The sequence below is a fragment of the Mandrillus leucophaeus genome, unplaced genomic scaffold (genome assembly GCF_000951045.1).
Source record: "Mandrillus leucophaeus isolate KB7577 unplaced genomic scaffold, Mleu.le_1.0 Scaffold123, whole genome shotgun sequence".
Lineage (NCBI taxonomy): Eukaryota > Metazoa > Chordata > Mammalia > Primates > Cercopithecidae > Mandrillus > Mandrillus leucophaeus.
In genome coordinates this window covers 5,821,457-5,845,110 of record NW_012100654.1, presented here as the reverse complement: position 1 = coordinate 5,845,110, position 23,654 = coordinate 5,821,457, and the positions used below count along the sequence as shown (strand labels likewise).

The following is a 23,654-nucleotide window of genomic DNA, read 5'->3' as shown; positions in this document are numbered from 1 at the left end:
GTTCCATTCTCCCCATCACTTTCAGGTACACCAATCAAACTAGATTTGGTCTTTTCACATAGTCCCATATTTCTTGGTGACTTTGTTCATTTCTTTTTACTCGTTTTTCCTATCTTTTTTTCTCACTTTATTTCATTAATTTGATCTTCAATCACTGATACCATTTCTTCCACTTGATCAAATCAGCTATTGAAGCTTGTGCATGCATCACCAAGTTCTCATGCCATGGTTTTCAGCTCCATCAGGTCATTTAAGGTCTTCTCTACACAGTTTATTCTATTTAGCCATTCATCTAACCTTTTTTCAAGGCTTCAACTTCCTTGCAATGGGTTCGTACATGCTCCTTTAGCTTGGAGAAGTTTGTTATTATTGACCTTCTGAAGCCTACTTCTGTCAAGTCGTTAAAGTCATTCTCCATCCAGCTTTGTTCCGTTACTTGCGAGGAGCTGCAGTCTTTTGGAGGAGAAGAAGTACTCTGATTTTTAGAATTTTCAGCTTTTCTGGTCTGGTTTCTCTTCATCTTTGTGGTCTTATCTACCTTTGGTCTTCGATGTTGATGACCTACAGATGGGGTTTTGGTGTAGATGTTCTTATTGTTGATGTTGATACTATTCCTTTCTGTTTGTTAGCTTTCCTTCTAACTGTCAGGTCCCTCAGCTGCAGGTCTGTTGGAGTTTTTTGGAGGCCCACTCCAGACCCTGTTTGCTTGGGTATCACCAGTGGAGGCTGCAGAACAGCAAATATTGCAGAACAGCAAATATTGCTGCCTAATCCTTCCTCTGGAAGCTTCATCCCAGAGGGACACCCACCTATATGAGGTGTCTGTCAGCCTCTACTGGGAGGTGTCTCCCAGTTAGGCTACACGGTGGTCAGCGACCCACTTGAGGAGGCAGCCCGTCTGTTCTCAGAACTCAAACCCTGGGTTGGGAGAACCACTGCTCTCTTCAGAGCTATCAGATAGGGACGTTTATGTCTGCAGAAGTTGTCTGCTGCCTTTTGCTCAGCTAAACCCTGTCTACGGAGATGGAGTCTAGAGGCAGTAGGGCTGGCTGAGTTGTGGTGGGCTCCACCCATTTCAAGCTTCCCGGCCATTTTGTCTACCTACTGATGCCTCAGCAATGGTGGATGCCCCTCCCTAAGCCAGGCTGCATCCTCACAGCTCAATCTCAGATTGCTACTCTAGCAGTGAGCAAGGCTCCATGGCTGTGGGACCTACGGAACCAAGCACAGGAGAGAATCTCCTTGTCTGCCCATTGCTAAGACTTTGGGAAATGCCTCAGAATTGCTGTTTTCTCACTCCCTCCCTGAGCACCCAGATACTCTACACACCACATCACTGCTGCCAAGAGGAGGGGTGGCATCCGTGATTCAGAGCTGTTTTTTCTCTCTCCTCAGTGCCTCTTTTAATGCTATGAAGTTAAAACCAGGTGTTATGAGTGCTCACCTGCTTCTTCGTTCTTATGAAAGTGTTTTTTGTTTTGTTTTTTTTTTTCTGTGTAGATATTTGTTAGCTTGGTGTCCTTGCTGGGGGTAAGGGGAAATGATTGGTGGAGTTTTCTATTCTGCCATCTTTCTATACCTCCTATCTTTGTCCATTATTGAATTGAGTTGTTTATTTTGTTTTTGTTGAGTTTTAGGAGTTCTTTACATATTCCAGATAATAGTCCCTTACCAGATATATGATTAGCAAATATTTTCTTCCATTCTGTGCATGGCCTTTTTACTCTGTTGATAGTGTCAGTTGAGGTACACAGTTTTTAAATGTTTATGAAGTCCCGTTGTCTATTTTTACATTTCTTGCTTGTGCCTTTGATATCATATTTTAGAAATTGTTACCAAATGTAATGTCATTAACTTTTGCCCTTGTAGTCTTCTTCTTAGAAGAATAATCAAGTTTTACCTGCACCATTTAGTGAAGAGACTATTCTTTCTTAACTCAATGGGCTCAGCATCCTTGTCAAAATTGATTTGACCATGTATGAGAGTGTTTGTTTATGGGATCTAGATTCTATTCCACTAGTCTATAAGTCACTCCTTTTAACAGTACCAAAATGTCTTATTACTGCTGTCTAGTAAGTTTTGAAATCAGAAATTGTAAATCTTCCAACTTTATTCTTCTCTTTCAAAATTATTTTGGCTATTAGATTTGGCCATGAGATTCCAGATCAAGTTAAGGACGTGTTGTTCTATTTCTGTAAAAAAATTAAAAAAAAAAATGGATTTTCACAGAGGTTGCATTGAATCCATAGATCACTTTGGGTCATATTGACATCTTAATATTAAGTCCTCTAATCCATGAACATGGGATACAGTTTCCTTTATTTATATGTTCTTCCACTTTTTTCAGTAATGTTTTATAGATGTCATTGTACAAGTGTTTCATCTCCTTGGTTAAATTAATTCTTAAGTATTTTATTCTTTTTCATGCTATTGTAAATGAAATTTTTTATAATTTCCTTTGCTGATTTTTATATAAAGAAATGCAACTGACTTTTTTGTGTTGACTTTATATTCTTCTACTTTACTAAATGTATTTATTAGCTCTAATAGTTTTTTGTGGAATCTTTGTTTTTATAGATGGCTTTTATTATATTGAGATAATTTCTTTCTATTTCTAGTTTGTTGAGAGTTTTTATTATAAAAGGGTGGTGAGTTTCATCAAACGCTTTTTCTGTTCAATTGAAATGATCATGTGGGTTTTTCCCCTCTTTTTTTGAGTCTCCATCTGAGTCTGCTTGGTATATTTATTTTATTAATTTGTAACTTTAATATATTGCAATGATTAATTTTCACATGTTAAATCATCCTTACATTCCAGAAATATATTCCACTTGGTTATAGTGTATAAATCCATTAATATGCTACTGAATTCTACTTAATAGTATTCTATTGAATATTTTGCATCACTGTTCATGAGGAATATTAATGTAGTCAGTATAGTCTCTAGTTGTAGTGTCTTTCTGTAGCTTGGTAACAGACAGGGTAATGCTGGCCTCATAGAATGAGTTAGGAAGTGTTGGTCCTCTTCAATTTTTGGAAAAATTTACAAGGACTGATATTATTCTTCTTAAATATTTGGCAGAATACACCAGTGAAGCCAACAGGTTCAGGGCTTTTTTTCTTTCTTTTTTATTTTAATCAGAAAATTTTTTATTACTGATCAAATCTCCTTACTACTTATAAGTCTATTCATGGTTTGTATTTCTTTGTGACTTCGTCATGGTAAGTTTTGTGTTTTAGGAATTATTTTTTCATCTAGGTTATCCAATTTGTTGGCATACAAATGTTCATAATACTCTCTTAAAATTCTTTTTATTTCCATAGAATGAGCCATAATGTCCGCATTTTCACTTCTGATTTTAGTAATTTGACTCTTCTCTGCCTGTTTCTTATTACATATAACTAAAGGTTTATCAATTTTGTTGATTTTCTGAAGACCCAACTTTTGATTTCATTGATTTTCTCTATTGTTTTTCTATTCTCTGATTTTTAATCTCTGCTCTAATGTTTATGTTTTCTGCTACTAGCTTTGGGTTTTTTTTTTTTTTTTTCTTTTTCTACTTTCTTGAGTTGTAAAGTTAGGTTGTTGGCTTGAGATCTTTCTTATTTTTTATTATAAGTATTTATAGCTACAAATTTCTCCCTTTGAACTGCTTTCACTGTATCTTATAAGTTTTTGGTACGTTGTATTTTTGTTTTCATTTATCTCTAATCATTTTCTAATTTTCTTCCTGATTTCTGCCTTGATCCATTGGTTGTTTAAGAGTGTGTTGTTTAATTTCAACAAGTTTGTTAATTTCTCAATTGCACTTATGTTATTGATTTCTAACTTCATTCCACTGTGCTTATAGAAGACACTTTGTATGGCATCTATCTTTTTAAGTCTATCAAGACTTCATTTATGGTCTAACATATGGCTTATCCTGGATAATGTCTCATGTGCACTTGAAAAGAATGCGTATAGTTTTGTTGCTGTATAGAGTGTTATATATGACTGTTAGATCTAGTTGGTTTATTGTATGTATTAAGGCCTCTTTTTTCTTATCTTCTGTCTGGTTGGTCTATCTATTCTTCAGCGTGGAAAACTGAATTGTACAACTATTATAGAACTGTATATTTCTGTTTTCTCTCATTTTTTGCTTCATATATTTTGATGGTCTCTCATTAGAGGCTTAAATATTTATAATTGTTATATCTTCTTAATATATTCAACTTTTTAGCAAATATAATGTCCTTCTTAGTCTCTTTTAACTTTATAAATTTAAAGGCCATTTTGTCTGATATTGATATGGCTACCCCACTCTGTTTTAGATACCATTTGCATGGAATATCTTTTTCCATCCTTTCACTTTCAATTTATTTGTGACTTTGTATCAAAAGTGAGTCTGTTATAAACCATGTATGGTTAGACTATGTGTTTTTATCCATTCAGTCAATCTCTATCTTTTGAGTGGAGGCTTTAAGTCACTTACATTTAAAGTAATTGCTGATAAAGAGGGGTTTCTGTTATTTTATGATTTCTCTTCTATAGGCCTTACAGCTTTTTTGTAGCCCATTTTTTTATTACTGTTTGTGTGTGGTCTTGTGTGTGTGATTGTGTGTGTTTAGCTGACCATTTGTTAAATGGGATGTTTAGATTCCTTTCTCATTTCCTTTTGGTATATTTTATAGCTATTTTTATGGTTACCATTTAGCTTACATTTAATACCCTAAAGTTATAACTCCATGATTTGAATTGATACCTGCTTAACTTCAATAGCATACAGATATTCTGATACTTTACAGCTTCTTTCTCACTTCTTTCAGTTGTCGATGTTCTAAAATTACTACTTATACCATAGGTACCCCACGACATGAATTAATAATTATTTTAAATGTATTTATCTCTTAAACTATGTAGAAACCAAAAGGTGTGGTTATAAGCCATTGTTCCAATAACACTAGCTTGTACAATTGCCTTTGTGTTTGTCTTGATTGAGATCTTTATTCCTTCATACGACTTTGAGTTACTACCTAATATCATTTTATTTCACCTTGCAGGACTCCTTTGCGCATTTCTTACAGGGCAGATCTGGTGGTAATAATCTCCCTTAGCTTTTGTTTATCTGGGAATATTTTAATTTATCCCTTACTTTTGAAGGACAGTTTTGCCAGATATAGGACTCTTGGTTTAACTTTTTTTCCTGTTGGCATTTTAAATATATTGATTCCTGCCTTCTACCTTCTATCCAAAGTTTTCGTAGTCAGCATCAAGAATATGCTGATTATCTTATTAAGGATGCCTTGTATATGATGAGTCACTTCTTTATTGGTGCTTTCAAAGTTCTCTCGTCTTTGACTCTTTTATTTTATTTATTTATTTTTTTTGAAACAGGATCTCACTTTGTCACCCAGGATAGAATGCAGTGGCCTGATTGATCATGGCTTATAGCAGCCTTAACATCCTGGACTCAAATGATCCTCTTGCCTCAGCTTCCTGATTAGGTGGGACTATAGGCATTTGCCACCACACTTGGTTAATTTTTTTTCTTTTTCTTTTCTTTTTTTTTTTTTTTTTTTTTATAGAGACCAAGTCTTCCTATGTTGCCCAGGATGGTCTCAAACTCTTGAACTCAAGTAATCTTCCTGCCTTGGCCTCCCAAAGTGCTGGGGTTATAGGCATGAGCCACCTTTGACTTTTGAAAGCTTTGCAATAATGTCTTGATGTGAGTCTTTTTATCTTCCTTGGAATTCATTGAGCTTCTTGGTTGTTTATATTCATGTGTTTTGTCAAATTTGAGAAGTTTTCAGTCATTATTTATTCAAATATTCTCTCTGCCCCTTTCTGTCTCTCTTCTCTTTTTTTTTTCTGGAATTTCCACAATACTGACTTTTTACTTAATGGGGATGCACATGTCACTTAGCCTCTGTTCACCATTTTGAATTTTTTTCTTTCCATTTTTCAGACTCGATAATATTCATTTTTTAATCTACAAGTTTGCTAATTCTTCTGTCTGCTCAAATTTGCCTTTGAATTTTTCTAGTGAATGTTTCATTTCAGTTATTATACTTTTAAGCTCCAGAGTTTCTTTCTGGTTTCTTTTTAGGTTTTCTATCTCTTTACTGATATTTCTATTTTGTTCATACATCCTTTGATTTTCTCCCCATCTTTCTTTAGTTCTTGAAGCATCATTAAGACAGTTGTTTTAAAGTATTTATGTAGTAGATCTATCCTCAGGACTTTTTCAGGGATAATTTCTGTTGCTATTTTTTTTCTTTCAATGGGTCATCCTTCCTTGTCTCTTTGTATACATTATGATTTTTTTTTTGTTTAAAAGGGAACTTTTAAATTTAATAATGTAATAATTCTAGAAATCATATTTTCTCAATTTTCTAAGGTTTATTTTGTTGCTGTTATTGTTTTAGGTTTTATTTATTAATTTGCTTTATAGTTGTAATCTGTCTCTATGCCAGATTGGTCTGGGGTGTAATCTTAAGGTCTTCTTAAGCCTTTTCTGAGCTTTTCTCTGGATATATGTGGCCATTTTCTAATTTTCCCTGTATATGAAGTTGTTTTCTTAATGTCTAATTCTTTAATGTCTGACTCTCGAAAGAAGGAAAGTAGAAAAATGAAGGAGTTGATGGAGTGGCAGTGGAGCTTTAAATCCCTTGGAAGTCACTTCAAACAGAGGGCGTGGGGCTTGCAGGAATGAGGGTAAGTGTAAAAACAGTGGCTGCGCAGTTCTTTGTTTGAACTTCTGTGATCAGAAGCAGTCATCAATGATCAGGACACAAATCCCTGATTTGTTTAGGATAGAGGGGGTTTTTTTGTTTTGTTTTGTTTTTGGTCCACCCTGTCTCCTGAAAGCTCTGTGCATGCTGTTCCAGGAACATGTGCACAGCTGCCTGGCAGGGGATTGGGAGTGGGGTATAGGTAGCCACTACTGTGCTAAGAGCTAAAATTGACCAAAATTAGCTGCAATTTACCATCTAAGCATTCCCCCGAAAGTTGAATGTCTTCAATAAACTCCAGAGTTCCACAGTAGTTCTTTCAAATTCTGTCAGTGCAATTGTTGTCTAGGTGGGCAGAGTTTTCTGGTGCTTCCTATTCCATCTCAGAATCCTCCTGTTTGGCTTTTTAAAAAAATAGTTTATATCCCTTTATTGAACTTCTCTTTTTTCCAGTATTGTTTTCCTGATTCTGTTTAGTTTTTTTTCTTTCTTCTTTGTTCTTTTGTAGGTCACTGAAATTCTAAAGATGATTATTTTGAATTCTTCGTCAGGCATTTCTTAAAGGTCTCTTTCTTTGGGGTTTGCCACAGGAGGTTTATTTTGTTCCTCTGGTGGTATTGTGTTTCTTTGATTTTTTTTTTTTTTTTTTTTTTTTTTTTTGCATATTCCTTGAAGTCTGCAGTCACTTCCTCCAGTCCTTATTCACTGACTTCAGAAAAGACTTTCACCAGTCAATTCACTAGAGATTCTGGCTTGTAGGTTTTCTGTTGAGAAATCCACTTTAGTCGGATGGTCTTCCCTTTGTAGGCGACCTGTCCTTTCTCTCCAACTGCCTTAAAAATATTTTCTCTCCAACTGCCTTAAAAATATTTGGGGAATCTGATGATTATGTGTCTTGGGGATGGTCTTCTTGTGGTCTTCTTTGCTGGGTTTCTCTGCATTTCCTGAATTTGAGTGTTAGCCTCTCTAGCTAGGTTGGGTAAGTTCTTATAGATAATGACATGGTTTGGCTCTGTGTCCCCACCCAAATCTCATGTCGAATTGTAATTCCCAGTGTTGGAGGAGGGGCCTGATCAGCAGTTATTGAATCATGGAGGTGGACTTCCCCCTTGCTGTTCTTGTGATAGAATTCTCCTGAGATACACTTGTTTAAAAGTGTGTAGTGGCTAGGCGTGGTGGCTCACGTTTGTAATCCCAGCACTTTGGGAGGCCAAGTCAGGTGGATCACTTGAGGTGAGGAGTTCAAGCCCAACCTGACCAACATGGTGAAACCCCTGTCTCTACTAAAAATACAAAAAAAATTAGCTGGGCGTGATGGCAGGCACCTGTAATCCCAGCTACTCAGGAGGCTGAGGCAAGAGAATCACTTGAACCCAGGAGGCAAAGGTTGTGATGAGCCAAGATTGCACCACTGCACTCCACCCTGGGCAACAGGGAGACTCCATCTGAAAAAAAAAAAGTGTATAGCACCTCCCCAATTCCTCCTGGCAATGTGAAGATGTGACTGCTTCCCCTTCACTTTCCGCTATGATTGTAAGTTTTCTGAGGCCTCCTCAGAAGCAGAAGCCTGTACAGCCCAAAGAACCATGAGCTAACTAAACACCTTTTCTTGATAAAATACCCAGCCTCAGGTGCGTCTCTATAGCAGTGTGAAAATACACTAATACAGATGATGCCATGAAATGTGTTTTCTATGTTGCTTCCATTCTCTCCATCAGTTTCAGGGGTGCCAACGAGTCATAGATTCAGTCTCCTTACATAATTTCATATTTCTCAGAGGTTTTGTTCATTCATTTTCATGCTTTTTTCTTCATTATTGTCTGACTCTATTATTTCAGAAAGCCGGTCTTCAAGCTCTGAAATTCTTTCCTCAGCTTAGTCTATTCTGTTGTTAATACTTGTGATTGCATTACGAAATTCTTGTAGAGTGTTTTTCATCCCTGGTCTGCTCCATTACAGGTGCTCCCATGCCAAACCCTCTGGGCACTGGCTGGAGTTCTTTCCTTAATGCTTCTCACTTCTCTAAGTAGCTTTCCCTGCCAATTCAAGTGTCCATTGTGGCTAAGGGGTCTCCTCCTGCTGGGATTCCAGAGGCCCATGGCGATAGCAGGTTGTTTCTTGACTGCTCTACTCATTCCCTTTGCAGGAGTCATTGGGGTCAGGGAAGAAGTTGTGGTGTGCGGTAGCCCAATGCAGGTTTCCCAGCTTTCTTTTCCTTAAGGACAGCCTCTGTGTCTTCCCTTCATCTGCTCTCAATGTCCTCCCTCTGAAGATCTGCAGGAGTGTGCCAGTCTTCCCAATATCCTGGTCTCTTGGTGGGAGATGTTCCCCTGGCTGCATTTAGTCAGCCATCTTGGAGCAGGAATTCAATGTATGCTTCTATTTCTGTTGGAAAAAAATTAGATTAATTGCAGAAGGATACTCAAAGAAAATATTAACTTTTTGTCTAAATGGAAGTGAGAATCTAAGGAAGTTAAAATTTTTAAAATTAAAAGCTATTTTTAAAATAATAAGTAAATTGGAGGTAGAAGCTACAATACCCAGAGATCACGGCTAGAACATGGCATTGTTTAATATATCCAAGAGTAAAACTTGTTCTTAACCTTCTTAACCAAATAATTTTATCTCAATATATTAGGAGCCTATAGCAAGTAGGTAACAATGTATCAGGTAGAATATCTAGGGAAGAATTAATGCAGTAGGAAAACAATAGGGATCCTCTGAAGCATGGAAGTTTGAGATGGGAGCATAGAAAAGGAAGCAAGGCACTCAGTTGAATTGGCTCACACCTAGGAGGGATGCTCCAATGCAGGAGAAATGGTAAGAGATTCCTAGCAGTTGACATTCCAACCACAAATGCCTGCAGTCCTAGCTATAAGAAAGCCCTCTGGCCCTCTTGGGCCCTGAGCCTAGTATAAGGAGCTTCCTGGAGTCCACGAGACTGCATTGTTCCAGGGAGGGAGTTAGTGCTGGAACCTCTGGGACCCAAGCTGCTGCAATATGGTGCCATTTTGAGAGCAGAGCCAACACCAAACTACATCCTGCCCTGTTGCCCAATGAATCCTGCATCTCCAACATCCCGCCACATCCACCCAGAAGGCTGCAGTGTTACTATGCCAGCTGACCCAGTGGTATAACCGCATTTCTGGCACCTGAGCCATGCAGCACCCTATATCCCAGGAAGCCGGTGATCTAGCATGTCAGAGAGGCTGAACACTCACATACCTCACCCAGGGGAGCAGGGATCAGCCTGCCTGCCCTACTATGGACACCACTAGTGCCTGTATACCACACCCAGAGGCCTAGGGACTGGGCCACCTGGCTCACTGCTGGCACCCGTGCATGCCATCCAGTGGCCTGCAGACTGGTCCTACTGGCCTGCTGACACCACCAGTGTCTGTGCACTCCACTCAGGCACCAGAAGACCCACCTGCTATTGCCACTGCCAGTGCCAATGCATGCATCCTACCCAGGGACTCAAGGAGCAGGCCACCTCACCTGCCAGCACCTGTGTGCTCCACTTGAGGGCCCAAAGACCTCAGGGCACTTACTACCACCACTGACACCTGCATGTGCCACCCAGGGAACCAAGAACTGGCCCACTGCCATCACTGCTGATGCTCACATACCCCACCAAGAGGTCTGAGGACCAGCCCACTTGGCACCTCCATCCCCAGCAAATCCTCACCACAGCCTCCAAAAACAACTGCAGCCTATGCCACTAAGGAACTTGCAGATACCTCCGATACTGATTACAGTCAAAGTAATCACGTGGAGACTACACTATGGTGCCCATCCAGAACCAGAGCGAAAGCCATGTACCTAACTTACATTATAGATACATCAACAGGAAAAAGTATTTCTTTATGGAAGCTACTTTATAAAATTGGGAAAAGTGGCAGTTATACCAGCTGTAGAAATATCAATGTGAGAACACGTGAACACAAAAAATCAAGAAAACATGATACCTCCAAAGGAACACAATAATTCTCCAGTAACAGACCCCAAAGGTAAAAAAAATTCTATGAAATGCCTGAAAAGGAATTTACAATAATTATCTTAAGGAAATCCAGCAAGATACAAAAGAATACAGATAAATACAAAGAAATAAGAAAAGCAATTCATGAGCTGAATGAGAAATTCAACAAAGAGATACATATCATAAAAAAAAAAACACACACACACACACAACAAATCCTGGAATTGAGGAATTCAGTGAATGAAATAAAAAATACAATTGAGTACTTTAACAGTAGACTAGACCAATCAGAAGAAAGAATTTCTGAACTTGAACCCAGGTCTTTTGAAATAATCCAATCAGACAAAGGTGGCACGGGGGTGTTGTGGAGGGAGGAAAAGAGGGAGGGAGAAAGAAGAAAGAATGAGAAGGAATGAGGAAAGCCTAGGAGACATGGGAAACAAGCAAACAAACAATCAAATTTTAGGAGTTCCAGAAACAGCAAAGAAGGAAAAAGGCATAGAAAAATCCTGCATGTTCTCACTTATAAATGGGAGCTGAATAATTTGTACACGTGGACATAGAGTGTAGAATAACAGACATTGAAGACTCAGAAGGGTGGGAGGGTCAGAGGGGGAGTGAGAAAGGAGAAATCACTTACCAGGTACAGAGTACTTATTCAGATGTGATTCCACTAAAAGTCCAGACTTCATCACTATGCAATATATTCATGTAACAAAATTGCACTTGTACCCTTTAAATTTATACCAAAAAAAGAAAACTTAATGAAATAATAAATGAAAACTTCCCAAGTGTTGGAAGAGATCTAAACATACAGATATGGAAGGTTCAATAATCCCCAAATAGATTTAATTTTAAAATGTCCTCTCCAAAGCACATTATGGTCAGAATCCAAAAGGTCTGGATCTCAGTGTGCATTACATGTGCCTCTTAAACCCTACTAAATATATCTTCAAAATTGCTACTCCTTCTTAAATATTTTACCTGACCCTGTAGTCAAATGTTTAAGCATACAGATAGTAAGCGAACAACTCTGGATTAGAAGTCTGCCTCCATGATTATTACATATGTGATATGAGAAAATTTCCTGATTGTTTTTTTCTGAGTTTTCGTTTCTTCATCTGCAAAATCAGGATAATAGAAAAAAAAAAAAAACCTACATTGCAGGATTGTTGTGAAGGTTAAATGAGGTAATGTGTATAAAGTGCCCAGCATTTAAGTGTTTGATAAATGTTAACTCCCATTTTTAAAAAATAATAAAACATGCCAGCTATTTAAATGGTGAAAACTAATTTTCATCTTTGCAGTATCTGCAAGGGAATCCAGGAAACATACAATCATACCTTTTCAAACTCTATAATACAGTAAGGCTATATTATAGTGGATACCAAGTACTAGTTCTTCATGTTCAACATGGCCATTAAATATGATTTTTCTCCTTGGCACTCTATCATCATTTGTATGACCAAATAAACACATTTTAAAATGTATTCTGCATATTGCTGAACTATGAGATGATGTTTCAAATATAATTTGTTAGCATTAAGAAAAATAAGACATATTTTAATGCACTGCCAAGTTTTTAAGTTCTATCAAAACAGAGCCAAATGCACAAGCTCTAAATAAACAGTACTCTTAACTTGGACATGAGTAGTTTTATACTCTGGAAAAAGATGACAATAGTAATTAACTTTTGTTCTGAGTTTACTGTATGCCAGCACATGTTCTAGCATTTGACATGTATTATCACAAAAAAATCACAAAAACTCCATTAGGTAGGTAATAATATTCCACATTTACAGAAGAGGCAACTAATGCATGAAGACTTCAGTAATCTATACAACTAGTATGTGGCAGCACTGGGATTTAATTCCAGGCAGTCTGGCCTGGCCCCAGAACCAATATTCTTATGTACCCTTCTTAACTGCACAGCAAGATGCTTCTGTTCTTCTAGGGTTTTTTATGGTTTTAGGTTTTACATTTAAGTCTTTAATCCATCTGGAGTTAATTTTTGTATAAGGTGTAAGGAAGGGGTCCCGTTTCAGTTTTCTGCATATGGCTAGCCAGTTTTCCCAGCACCATTGATTAAACAGGGAATTCTTTCCCCATGGCTTGTTTTTGTCACGTTTGTCAAAGATCAGGTGGTTGTAGATGTGCGATATTATTTCTGAGGCCTCTGTTGTGTTCCACTGGTCTGTATATCTGTTTTGGTACCAGTACCATGCTGTTTTGGTTACTATAGCCTTGTGGTATAGTTTGAAGTCAGGTAGTTTGATGCCTCCAGCTTTGTTCCTTTTGCTTAGGATTGTCTTGGCTATATGGGCTCTTTTTTGGTACCATATGAAATTTAAAGTAGCTTTTTCTGTAATTCTGTGAAGAAAGTAGCTAGATGGGAATAGCATTGAATCTATAAATTGCTTTGGGCAGTATGGCCGTTTTCACGATATTGATTCTTCCTATCCATGAACATGGAATATTTTTCCATTTGTTTGTGTCCTCTTTTATTTATTTGAGCCGTGGTTTGTAGTTCTCTTTGAAGAGGTCCTTCATGTCCCTTGTAAGTTATATTCCTAGGTATTTTATTCTCTTTTGTAGCAATTGTGAATGGGAGTTCACTCATGATTTGGCTCTCTATTATTGGTGTATAGGACTGCTTGTGATTTTTGCACATTGATTTTGTATCCTGAGATTTTACTGAAGTTGCTTATGAGCTGAAGGAGATTTTGGGCTGAGACCATAGGGTTTTCTAAATATACAATCATGTCATCTGCAACCAGAGACAATTTGACTTTCTCTCTTGCTATTTGAATACCATTTCTTTCTCTTTCCTGATTGCCCTAGCCAGAACTTCCATTCAGGACATAGGCATGGGCAAAGATTTCATGACTACAACACCAAAAGCAATTGCAACAAAAGCCATAATTGACAAATGGGATCTAATTAAACTAAAGAGTTTCTGCACAGCAAAAAAAACTATCATCAGAGTGAACAGGCAACATACAGAGTGGGAGAAAATTTTTGCAATCTATCCACCTGACAATGGGCTAATATCTAGAATCTACGAGGAACTTAGACAAATTTACAAGCATAAAACAACCCCATCAAAAAGTGGGCAAAGGATATGAACAGACACTTCTCAAAAGAAGACATTTATGTGGCCAAGAAACATATGAAAAAAAGGTCATCATCACTGGTCATTAGAGAAATGCAAATCAAAACCACAATGAGATACCATCTCACGCCAGTTAGACTGGCAATCATTAAAAAGTCAGGAAACAACAGATGCTGGAGAGAATGTGGAGAAATAGAAACACTTTACACTGTTGGTGGGAGTGTAAATTAGTTCAACCATTGTGGAAACAGTGTGGCGATTCCTCAAGGATCTGGAACCAGAAATACCATTTGACCCAGCAATCCCATTTTGGGGTATGTACCCAAAGGATTATAAATCATTCTACTATAAAGACACATGCACACGTATGTTTATTGAAGCACTATTTACAATAGCAAAGACTTGGAACCAACCCAAATGGCCATCAATGATAGATTGAATAAAGAAATGTGGCACATATATGCCATGGAATACTATGCAGACATAAAAAAGAATGAGTTCATGTACTTTGCAGGGAAATGGATGAAGCTAGAAACCATCATTCTCAGCAAACTAACACAGGAACAGAAAACCAAACACCACACGTTCTCACTCATAAGTGGGAGTTGAACAATGAAAACACATGGACACAGGGAGGGGAACATCACACACCGGGGTCTGTCGGGGGATGGAGGGAAAGGGGAGGGAGACTATTAGGACAAATACCTAATGCATGCAGGGGTTAAAACCTAGCAGACAGATTGATAGGTACAGCAAACTACCATGGCACATGTATACCTATGTAACAAACCTGTACATTCTGCACATGTATCCCAGAACTTAAAGTAAAACTTTTTTTAAATGCTTCTATTCTATCTTTTTAAACTCCAAGCACTTAAAGTACTTTCATTGTATACTTAAGTTATGCAACAAAACATTTAATACTATAATGACAAAATACATGGTAGAGCTATGGAATCAATTTTCAGCTATGTTACATAGCCAAAATATTTTTAAAGAGAATCTTATGCTTAATAAATATCTTTTGAAATTTTTGGCTAACTACTAAAATTTATGACTAAATCTTAAAAGAACAAGGACTTAACTATGTTCATGTGGTTTAGAAAATAAAGGAATTGTTGCTTATCTTCATTTGTTAATCCACACACTTGTATTCTTTCATATTAAGAGTTAATTATTATATTTATTCTGTCTTCCTCCTCTTGGCACAGACCATGTAAATGGACACTGCACAAGTCCAACTTCTCAGAGTTGCAGTTCTGGAAAACGTCTTTCTAGTGCCGATGTTTCAAAAGTAAATCGCTGGGGTCCTGGAAGACCACCATTTCGAAAAGCCCAGTCAGCAGCCTGCATGGAGATTTCTTTACCGGTTACAACAGAAGGTATGTTAAACATATTAAATTTTTTTGGTACAGTTAAAATTTGGTTTACCATGGTAATGGGAACAGAGATACAGGATGGAGATCACATGTGAAAGATATTTAAAAACTACTAGTCAGTGAATACCTGAGAGCCTGATGGGGCTGTGGCCATAACTCCAACTCCATTCCTCACTCCACCTCCTTCCTCACCTGGAAAACCAAAATGTCTCTGCTTATAGGTAACTACTCGCTCCTCTGTACAAAGGGAGAGCTATGCCTTAATCTGTTCCCTACCCTTCCCGTAATAATTAAGAGTTTATTTCAATCCCAATGGTAAGCTTTTTGGTGTCTCTATCGGTAGATATTTAATGTATTGCAACCTTAATTTCCTCAATTGTCAAATGAATGTGACCAAGAACAAAGGCAAGATATTAAATTCTAAAGTTTTCAATCTTCATCTTCATATATTTTTAAAAGGAAGGTCTATTTGTTTATTTATGGAATGAGTGTGGGGCGGTGGGGGAGGGGAGTAAATTACAAGAGCCAGAGACCAGACATTTTTACAGAGGGACAAAAAGGGAATTTTGTAACTTTGCTGCAACTGTCCTATTGATAAGGAACTTTAGAAAGAGAGATAGGAAAAAAAAATTTTAAGAAAATTTGCTATAGTAATTCTATGCTGTGAAGTAAGTCTCTATTTACTACTCCTGAAAACTTTTGACAGTGATCTATATTGGTCCTCAAATTTAAAAAAATTATATTTAAGCTTTTGTTTTTTTAAATATTATGCTATACTAAATCTGATCCCTTAGATATGCAGATAATGATGTTATTTCTCTAACAGGTGTCTATGAATATCAACTTTGTATGGTGATGAACCCTGAATGGAAAAGATTTGGAGCCATATAATAGCTAGCATGTTATAAAAGAAGCACTATGTAAGGATTATAAAAGAAGTAGCCCCTGTTTAATTTTTATTTTTTTAAGAGAGAGGATCTCATTCTGTTGCTGAGGTTAGATTACAGTGGCGCAATCATAGTGCACTGCAGCCTCTAACTCCTGGACTTAAGCGACGCTCCTGCTTCAGCCTCCCAAGCAGCTGGAGGTGCAGGTGCACACCACCACATCCATCTTATTTTTCAGTTTTTGTAGAGACAGTGTCTCACTAAGTTGCCCAAGGTAGTCTTGAACTCCTGGCCTCAAGCACTGGGGTTACAGACAGCCATGAGCCACCACACCCAGCCAGAAGTAGCACTCTGAATCATTGTAATGAGAGGTGGGAATTTTGAATTTTAGATACTTCTACCTCTAATTTGTCCTGGATTCTGGGAAAATTACTAAACTCTAAGTCTGTCTCCAAATCTGTAAAATATATAACCTCCAAACTCCCTCTTGTCTCTAAATTTTATGACAAACAATTATTTTTATAAATTTGCTAAGAGATAAAAAGGAGAAATTAGAAATACTATATTTTGTTTCCTTTTCTATAAAAACAATTATGAGTTACATGTGTACCTATCAAGAGGAAAAAGAGGCCGTAGAAAGAAAAATATGAAGAACTTGTACTCTGTAGATTATAAGAGCAGGACAACCTTGATAACATTTCACTGAGCTGTATAAGTTTATGCTTATTGGAGTGTGCACATGTACAAGTGTTGATGAGAGGAGAACCTGAAACCATCCTGTTTTTTTGTGTTTTTTTTTTTTCAAGTGAGCTGAAGCACTCTCAGAAAGATTACCACTATCAATAGGATGGCATATAGTCTATACTCTTTGTTTAGCCCTAGGCAAAGTTAGGACTGGAATTGAATTAAAGGTAACAGCCTGAAACCAGTTCAGGGAGATAAAATTTGCATTTTGGCCTTGGTAGAAATGTTAATTTTTACAATTGTAATTACCCCAGATATGGAATATGTTTGCCACAGAAGATTTGTGATCCAGATAAGCCCTTTCATGCCAATCGTCACAATATTGTCTTTGGAATTGACAAAGTGTTAGGGACACTTCCAACAATTTAGAGGTAGGAGGGAAGCACAATTTCAGTGATATCGGAAATTCTTATAACCGTTACTATTTAGACTAAATCTTTTTTCTAGGTAAAAGAATTTCAACTAACTTGTGAGTTAACATAGAGAAAGAAAAATGGTGAGCCAGAACTCAGGAGCCTCCAATTCTAGTCCTAGGTCTGCCTAAGCTTATGAATTATACTTCTAGACTTCAGTTTCTCCATCTTCAAAATAAGGGGTTAACTGGATAAGCTCCCTCCTAGGTCAATTAACAAACAATGTAATTTTACTTCCTCCTTGTAATTTCGGTTTTTTATATATTAAATCCCTGATGTTATTGTGGAAATATGCTAACAATTTGTGTGGGGTTTTTTATGTATTTCCATAGAAAACCGAGAAAATTCCTATAATCGTTCCAGAAGCTCTAGTATCTCCAGTATTGACAAAGATTCTAAAGAAGCAATTACAGCACTATACTTCATGGAATCCTTTGCACGGAAAAATGACTCTACCATCTCTCCTTGTCTGTTCGTTGGAACCAGTCTGGGAATGGTGTTAATCATCTCTTTAAACCTACCATTAGCAGATGAACAAAGGTTTACAGAGCCAGTCATGGTATTGCCAAGTGGTAAGAGTTTGTATTCATTCATTCCTTCACTGTTACTTTTTCAAATTTAGATATAAGGTATTATAAACATAAATTTGTATTGGAGCAAAGGTTATAAGTATTCTGCACAATGGGAACTATTAAGAATTTTATATATCATATACCATCCCAACATTTGTCATATTGTAGCTTTCCTTTGGGGTAAAAGAGTGCAAGCATTTCTTTGGTAGTAAACTGTGGAAGTGCCAACCTGAACAATGACATGGTAAATAAGTTCCTGAAAAGCACTGAGGAAACCTAAATGCAAAACTTAAATTTATTTTTAACAAATTGAAGCATTTACCCAAAGTTCCATGCCAGATTAGAGCATGAGTGTTTTTACATCATCCTTGAAGAACTCAGAATAATTAAGCTAGAAGCTGTCTGACCTAAAGTGGATTTCTAAAGACTTTTATAACCTTCTCATCTTGTTTCAAAAGCGTGCCACACAATTTCTTTCCTATTCATGCTAGTGCCTAGAGAATTTGACCAATGTTATAAGTGTTGTTGTCAAGCATATGTTGTATTCTCTTCCTCCTTGAATTACCTTTTTTTTCTTTTTGAAGAAGAGATGAGTGTGATTCCTCCTGTTATTCCTAATTTGTTCTTATCACTAATTTTATTGTTTCCCTATTTCCTATATAAGAAATTTTCAGATAGTTTTTAAGTTAAAAAATTTCATTAATCTGTAGGATAAGGGTTTTATTGTAAAAGGATATATATAGAAGGTTACAGTTGTGTTTCCTTTCACTGATGTGCTAAGTTCATATGAAAAGATTGTAGGTAGAATAGTCAGTTCTCTATTAATGTGGCAAATTCAGATTTGTGTTTTAAAAGTTAATTGTGATGATTACTTTAACATATAGTTCACATGAAAAAATATATTTTACTATAGTCCTAATTGTGAGAAAATATACACAATTCTTTTGACTGGTGAATTAGTTGGAGTCAAATCAATGAGATCATAATGAATTATTAATTATTAATTCAATTCATTTTTTAACTCAATGAAAGATTACATATATTGGACATCTAATATGTACCAGGCATTCCTCACAAGTTTAAAGGTGAAATCAACTTCCACTGTCACACAAGTTTAAAGCTGTAAGTTAAAGACAATTTCCTAACTAGAAATATTCTAACAAATGCAGTTTTCTGTATCACAAGCATAGAAATAAGCAATCCCTGGACTAACAAAGCAGGTCTCTCAGTATTATAGGGAAATTCTTTGCCATTCTTAGCACATATATTTAGACCAAAAAATGATGACAGAATACAAAATAAGTATAGATTTAACTTTTGGCATTATTTTGTTAATATTTGAAAACTTTTTCTTTATCTATTTAATAAGATTTAATGGGAAGCTATCTTCTCCAAGTCTCTATGTCACTATTCTTTCAAGACTTTAGTTAATAATATGTGTCAACATCAATTCATTGGCTGGGCACAGTGGCTCATGCCTATAATGTCTGCACTTTGGAAGGCTGAGGGAGGAAGATTATTTGAGGCCAGGAATCTAAGGCCAGCCTGGGCAACATAGTGAGACCCCATCACTACCAAAATTTTTTTCTAAATATATATTTTTTAAAAAATTGCTGGGTGCAGTGGCTCACACCTATAATCCCAGCACTTTGGGAGGCCAAGGTAGGAGGATTGCTTGAGCCCAGGAGTTCAAGACCAGTCTGGGCAGCATAATGAGACCCCATCTGTACAAATAATTTTTAAAAATTAGCCAGGTATGGTGGTGTGCACCTGAGCCCAGAAGGATGAGCATGTAGTAAGTCATAATCTCACCACTGCACTCCAGCCTGGGTGACAGAGTAAGACTCCATCTCAATACAAAATAATAAATAAATAAATAAATAAATTCAAATGTGCCACACTTATACAAGATGTTAATAAAAGGAAATGACAGAAGGGGTACGTGGGAACTCTTTATACTTTCTGTTCAATTTTCTTTAGATCTGAAGCTGCTGTTAAAAATGTATTCTTATTAATTTGTTGAAAAAAACCTGTATATAAAGGAGAAAACCATTAGTCTGGGTTCCCATGTTTGTTCTATAATTAACCATTACAAGAAAGAAAGCCTACTTGGGAGCCATAATTTATGGCAGTAAAAAGAAAGGAGGGAAAAGATAAAGGTGACGAAAGCTTGTTTAAATTTAAAGTAGAAAATTTTGTGCATCCTCTTTCAGAGCTTATTTATTGACTATCTGTCCTAGTCTTCACCCTCCTTGCCATATCTATTTTCTTTCCTATAGCCATGAGTCTCTGCCCAAGCTTATGGGAACTATTATGGGTACTGTTTATGTTATTATGGTTGCTGCCACAGCTAATGGGAACCATTAAAGAAGGTTTGGATTTAAGGGCATTTAGCACTTTTCCATTGTCAGTGCTGAATTGAGTGACATGCTCTCTGGCCTTGAATGCATCTTTTTTTCCTGTAAAAACATTGTTAAATAAGCTTTTGTCAGTCGGCCCAGGAAAATTCATGAGTCAAATAGTTTCCTTAGACTTGAAAACAGTCTACTTTGAAATGTATCCACTCATTCAACAAACATTTACCAAGACCATACCACTGAAGTAAGCACTGGAGATACAATGGTCCCTGTTTTCAGAGACTTGTAGGGAAAAACAAAATTAAACACAAAATTACAATAAAGAAAATATAATAATGGAAATTACACTAAGAGAAATAAAGAATACTGTGGCAGCATGGCAGGGGGATTTGGGGAAGAGCTCCCTAACAAAAATAACATCTGAAGTGGAAGTTGGACAAGTTTGGGAGTAAGTGTACAGTACTGATGTTTAAGAGTAATTTGGGGGCTGGGTGCAGTGGCTTATAATTGTAATCTCAGCATTTTGGAAGACCAAAGTGGGAGGAATGCTTGAGCCCAGGAGTTCAAGACCAGCTGGGCAACACTGGGAGACCCTGTCTCTAGAGAAAAAAAAAATTTTTTTTGAAAGAGTAATTCAGTACAACGTGAGTAAAAATCTACAAGTAAGAGAGGACATGGCATAGCTGGAGCCTGTAGATAGAATGATACTAAATGAGGATGGAAAAGTAGGCAGGGAATGATTATACAGTGCCTTATAAATCGTGTCAAGAAGGAGAAGACTACCTAGTGTTTTTTGTTTTTGTTTTTGTTTATCAGTACAAAACTTGTGATGCAAAACACTGGTTTTTTTTTTTTTTCAAGATCTAGTTATTAAATTTTAAATTTTATAATTGTAAAAATCAAAATATAAAGAAAAAAATGAAAATTCTACCACTAGCAAACTTTGTCCCTTCTCTGTCCCCCTTCCCCTCTTCATTTCCTCCCCTAGGAATTTTACTCTCCACTAGCAACTCGGTGAGAAATTTATTAAAACTCATTTTAAATTTTATTTATTTCTACTGAACTCTTTATGCTGCCAACTATAAATTATTCTATAATAATCAGTTCTGCCATACAAAGTACCTAGCACTGCTTTGTAATATATATATATATGTTATATATACACACACACACATATATATAACATATATATATATAGCTCATAATCAAACTCAAGATTTAAATTCATGATTAAAGTCAAGATTCTCCTTGACTTTAATCATGAATTCTCCTTACCCCAGTGGTAGGCTGCTTTTTCATTGCTATAAAGGAATACCTGAGATTGGGCAATTTATAAAGAAAAGAGGTTTAATTGGCTCACAGCTCTTCAGGCTGTGCAGGAAGCATGGCGCCGACATTTGCTCAGCTTCTGGTGAGGCCTCAGGAAGCTTCCAATCATGGTGGAAGGCAAAGAGGGAACAGGCACATTACATGGCAAGAGGAAAAGCAAGAGAGAGAGGAGGGAGGTACCATATAATTTTAAACAACCAGATCTTATGTGAACTAACAGAGAGAGAACTCAATAATCACCAAGGAGATGGTTCTAAGCCATTCATAAGGGATCCATCCTCATGATCTAACACGTACCATTAGGCCCTACCTCCAACATTGGAGATTACATTTCAACATTAGATTTGGAGGGGACAAACATCCAAACCATATCAACTTCCAAACTAGTTATTTTTAACACTCTTTCATTTCTGTTAGTAGAATATTAACAGAAATATAATTAATAGCCATCATACTACCTAAATCGCCTCCATAACTTCAGTTTTTTTCTTCTGACCCTTTTACTCACTGCCTTCAAACTGGTCATATGCCAGTATTATTTTTATCATTGAATTTTTACTTTTGGACCTACCCTGTCTACTCTGGAGTTGTCCCAACCTTACTCCCTAAGTCAAACTTATTTTCCAGCATTCAATTCCTTTAAAGTCTGCTTCTCCATTGAAGAACTAGTAAGTTAATTTATATAAATATGCAAATAGGTTAATGTGCTTTCTTATAGATATAATATGAAACTGGTTAATAGACTTTTTCTGGAAATTATTTAATTGAAATTAGAATGATAGTATTTTTAGTCCTAAGTCTAAACTTTGATGAAAAACTTTATTAAAATATTGTTTAGTTAAGATCTTTTGATATAAGACGGGTATATTTCAAATATACTTATGAAATTCATGCATTTTATCTCTTATAAACTGCAATAAGAACTAATACAATAATAGCATAGTTAAACATAATCATTACATTTGACTGAACAAGAATAACAAAGGCCTCATACAGAATACTCAACATATATACTCCCCATTTATAGGTTTCAATATTTAGCACCTTTCGGAGTTACCAATATCTATTATTCTATTTCATATGTTCATGTGTACCCATTGTTTAGCTTCAACTTATAAGTGAGAACATGTAGTTTTTTACTTTGAGTCATTTTATTTAGGATAACAGCCTCCAGCTGCATTCACATTGCTGCAAAGTGCAATGATTTCATTATTTATTTATTTTATTATACTTTAAGTTCTAGGGTACATGTGCACCATGTGCAGGTTTGATACATAGGTATACACATGCCATGTTGTTTTGCTGCACCCAGCAACTCATCATTTACATTAGGTATTTCTCCTAATGCTATACCTCCCCCAGATCCCTAACCCTTGACAGGCCCCAGTGTGTGATGTTCCCCGCCCTGAGTTCAAGTGATCTCATTGTTCAATTCTCACCTATGAGTGAGAACATGCAGTGTTTGGTTTTCTGTCCTTGTGATAATTTGCTGAGAATTATGGTTTCCAGCTTCATCCATGTCCCTGCAAAGGACATGAACTCATCCATTTTTATGGCTGTGTAGTATTCCATAGTGTATATGTGCCACATTTTCTTAATCCAGTCTATCACCGATGGACATTTGGGTTGGTTCCAAGTCTTTGCTATTGTGAATAGTGCTGCAATAAGCATACATGTGCATGCATCTTTATAGTAGCATGATTTATAATCCTTTGAGTATATACCCAGTAATGGGATTGCTGGGTCAAATGGTAATTCTAGTTCTAGGTCCTTGAGGAATCGCCACACTGTCTTTCATAATGGTTGAACTAGTTTACACTCCCACCAACAGTGTAAAAGCGTTCCTATTTCTCCACATCCTCTCCAGCACCTACTGTTTCCTGACTTTTTGATGATTGCCATTCTAACTGGTGTGAGATGGTATCTCATCATGGTTTTGATTTGCATTTCTTTGATGACCAGTGATGATGAACATTTTTTCATATGTCTGCTGACTGCATAGATGGCTTCTTTTGAGAAGTGTCTGTTCATATCCTTTGCCCACTTTTTGATGGTTTTGCTGGTTTTTTTAGTGTAAATTTGTTTGAGTTCTTTGTAGATTCTGGATATTAGCCCTTTGTCAGATGGGTAGATTGCAAAAATTTTCTCCCATTCTGTAGGTTGCCTGTTCA

The 23,654-nt window shown here is 36.6% G+C and overlaps 1 protein-coding gene across 2 annotated transcripts in view; it reads left to right on the top strand.

The window, feature by feature from the left end:
* The window catches only part of STXBP5L (syntaxin binding protein 5-like), a 503,509-nt gene that overhangs the window by 448,985 nt on the left and 30,870 nt on the right, over nucleotides 1-23,654 (top strand). For both annotated transcript variants that reach the window (XM_011971605.1, XM_011971604.1), the window contains 2 exons: nucleotides 15,014-15,184; nucleotides 17,558-17,797. In XM_011971605.1, coding sequence (XP_011826995.1) covers nucleotides 15,014-15,184; nucleotides 17,558-17,797 — 411 coding nt within the window. The remainder of the gene's footprint in view (nucleotides 1-15,013; nucleotides 15,185-17,557; nucleotides 17,798-23,654) is intronic.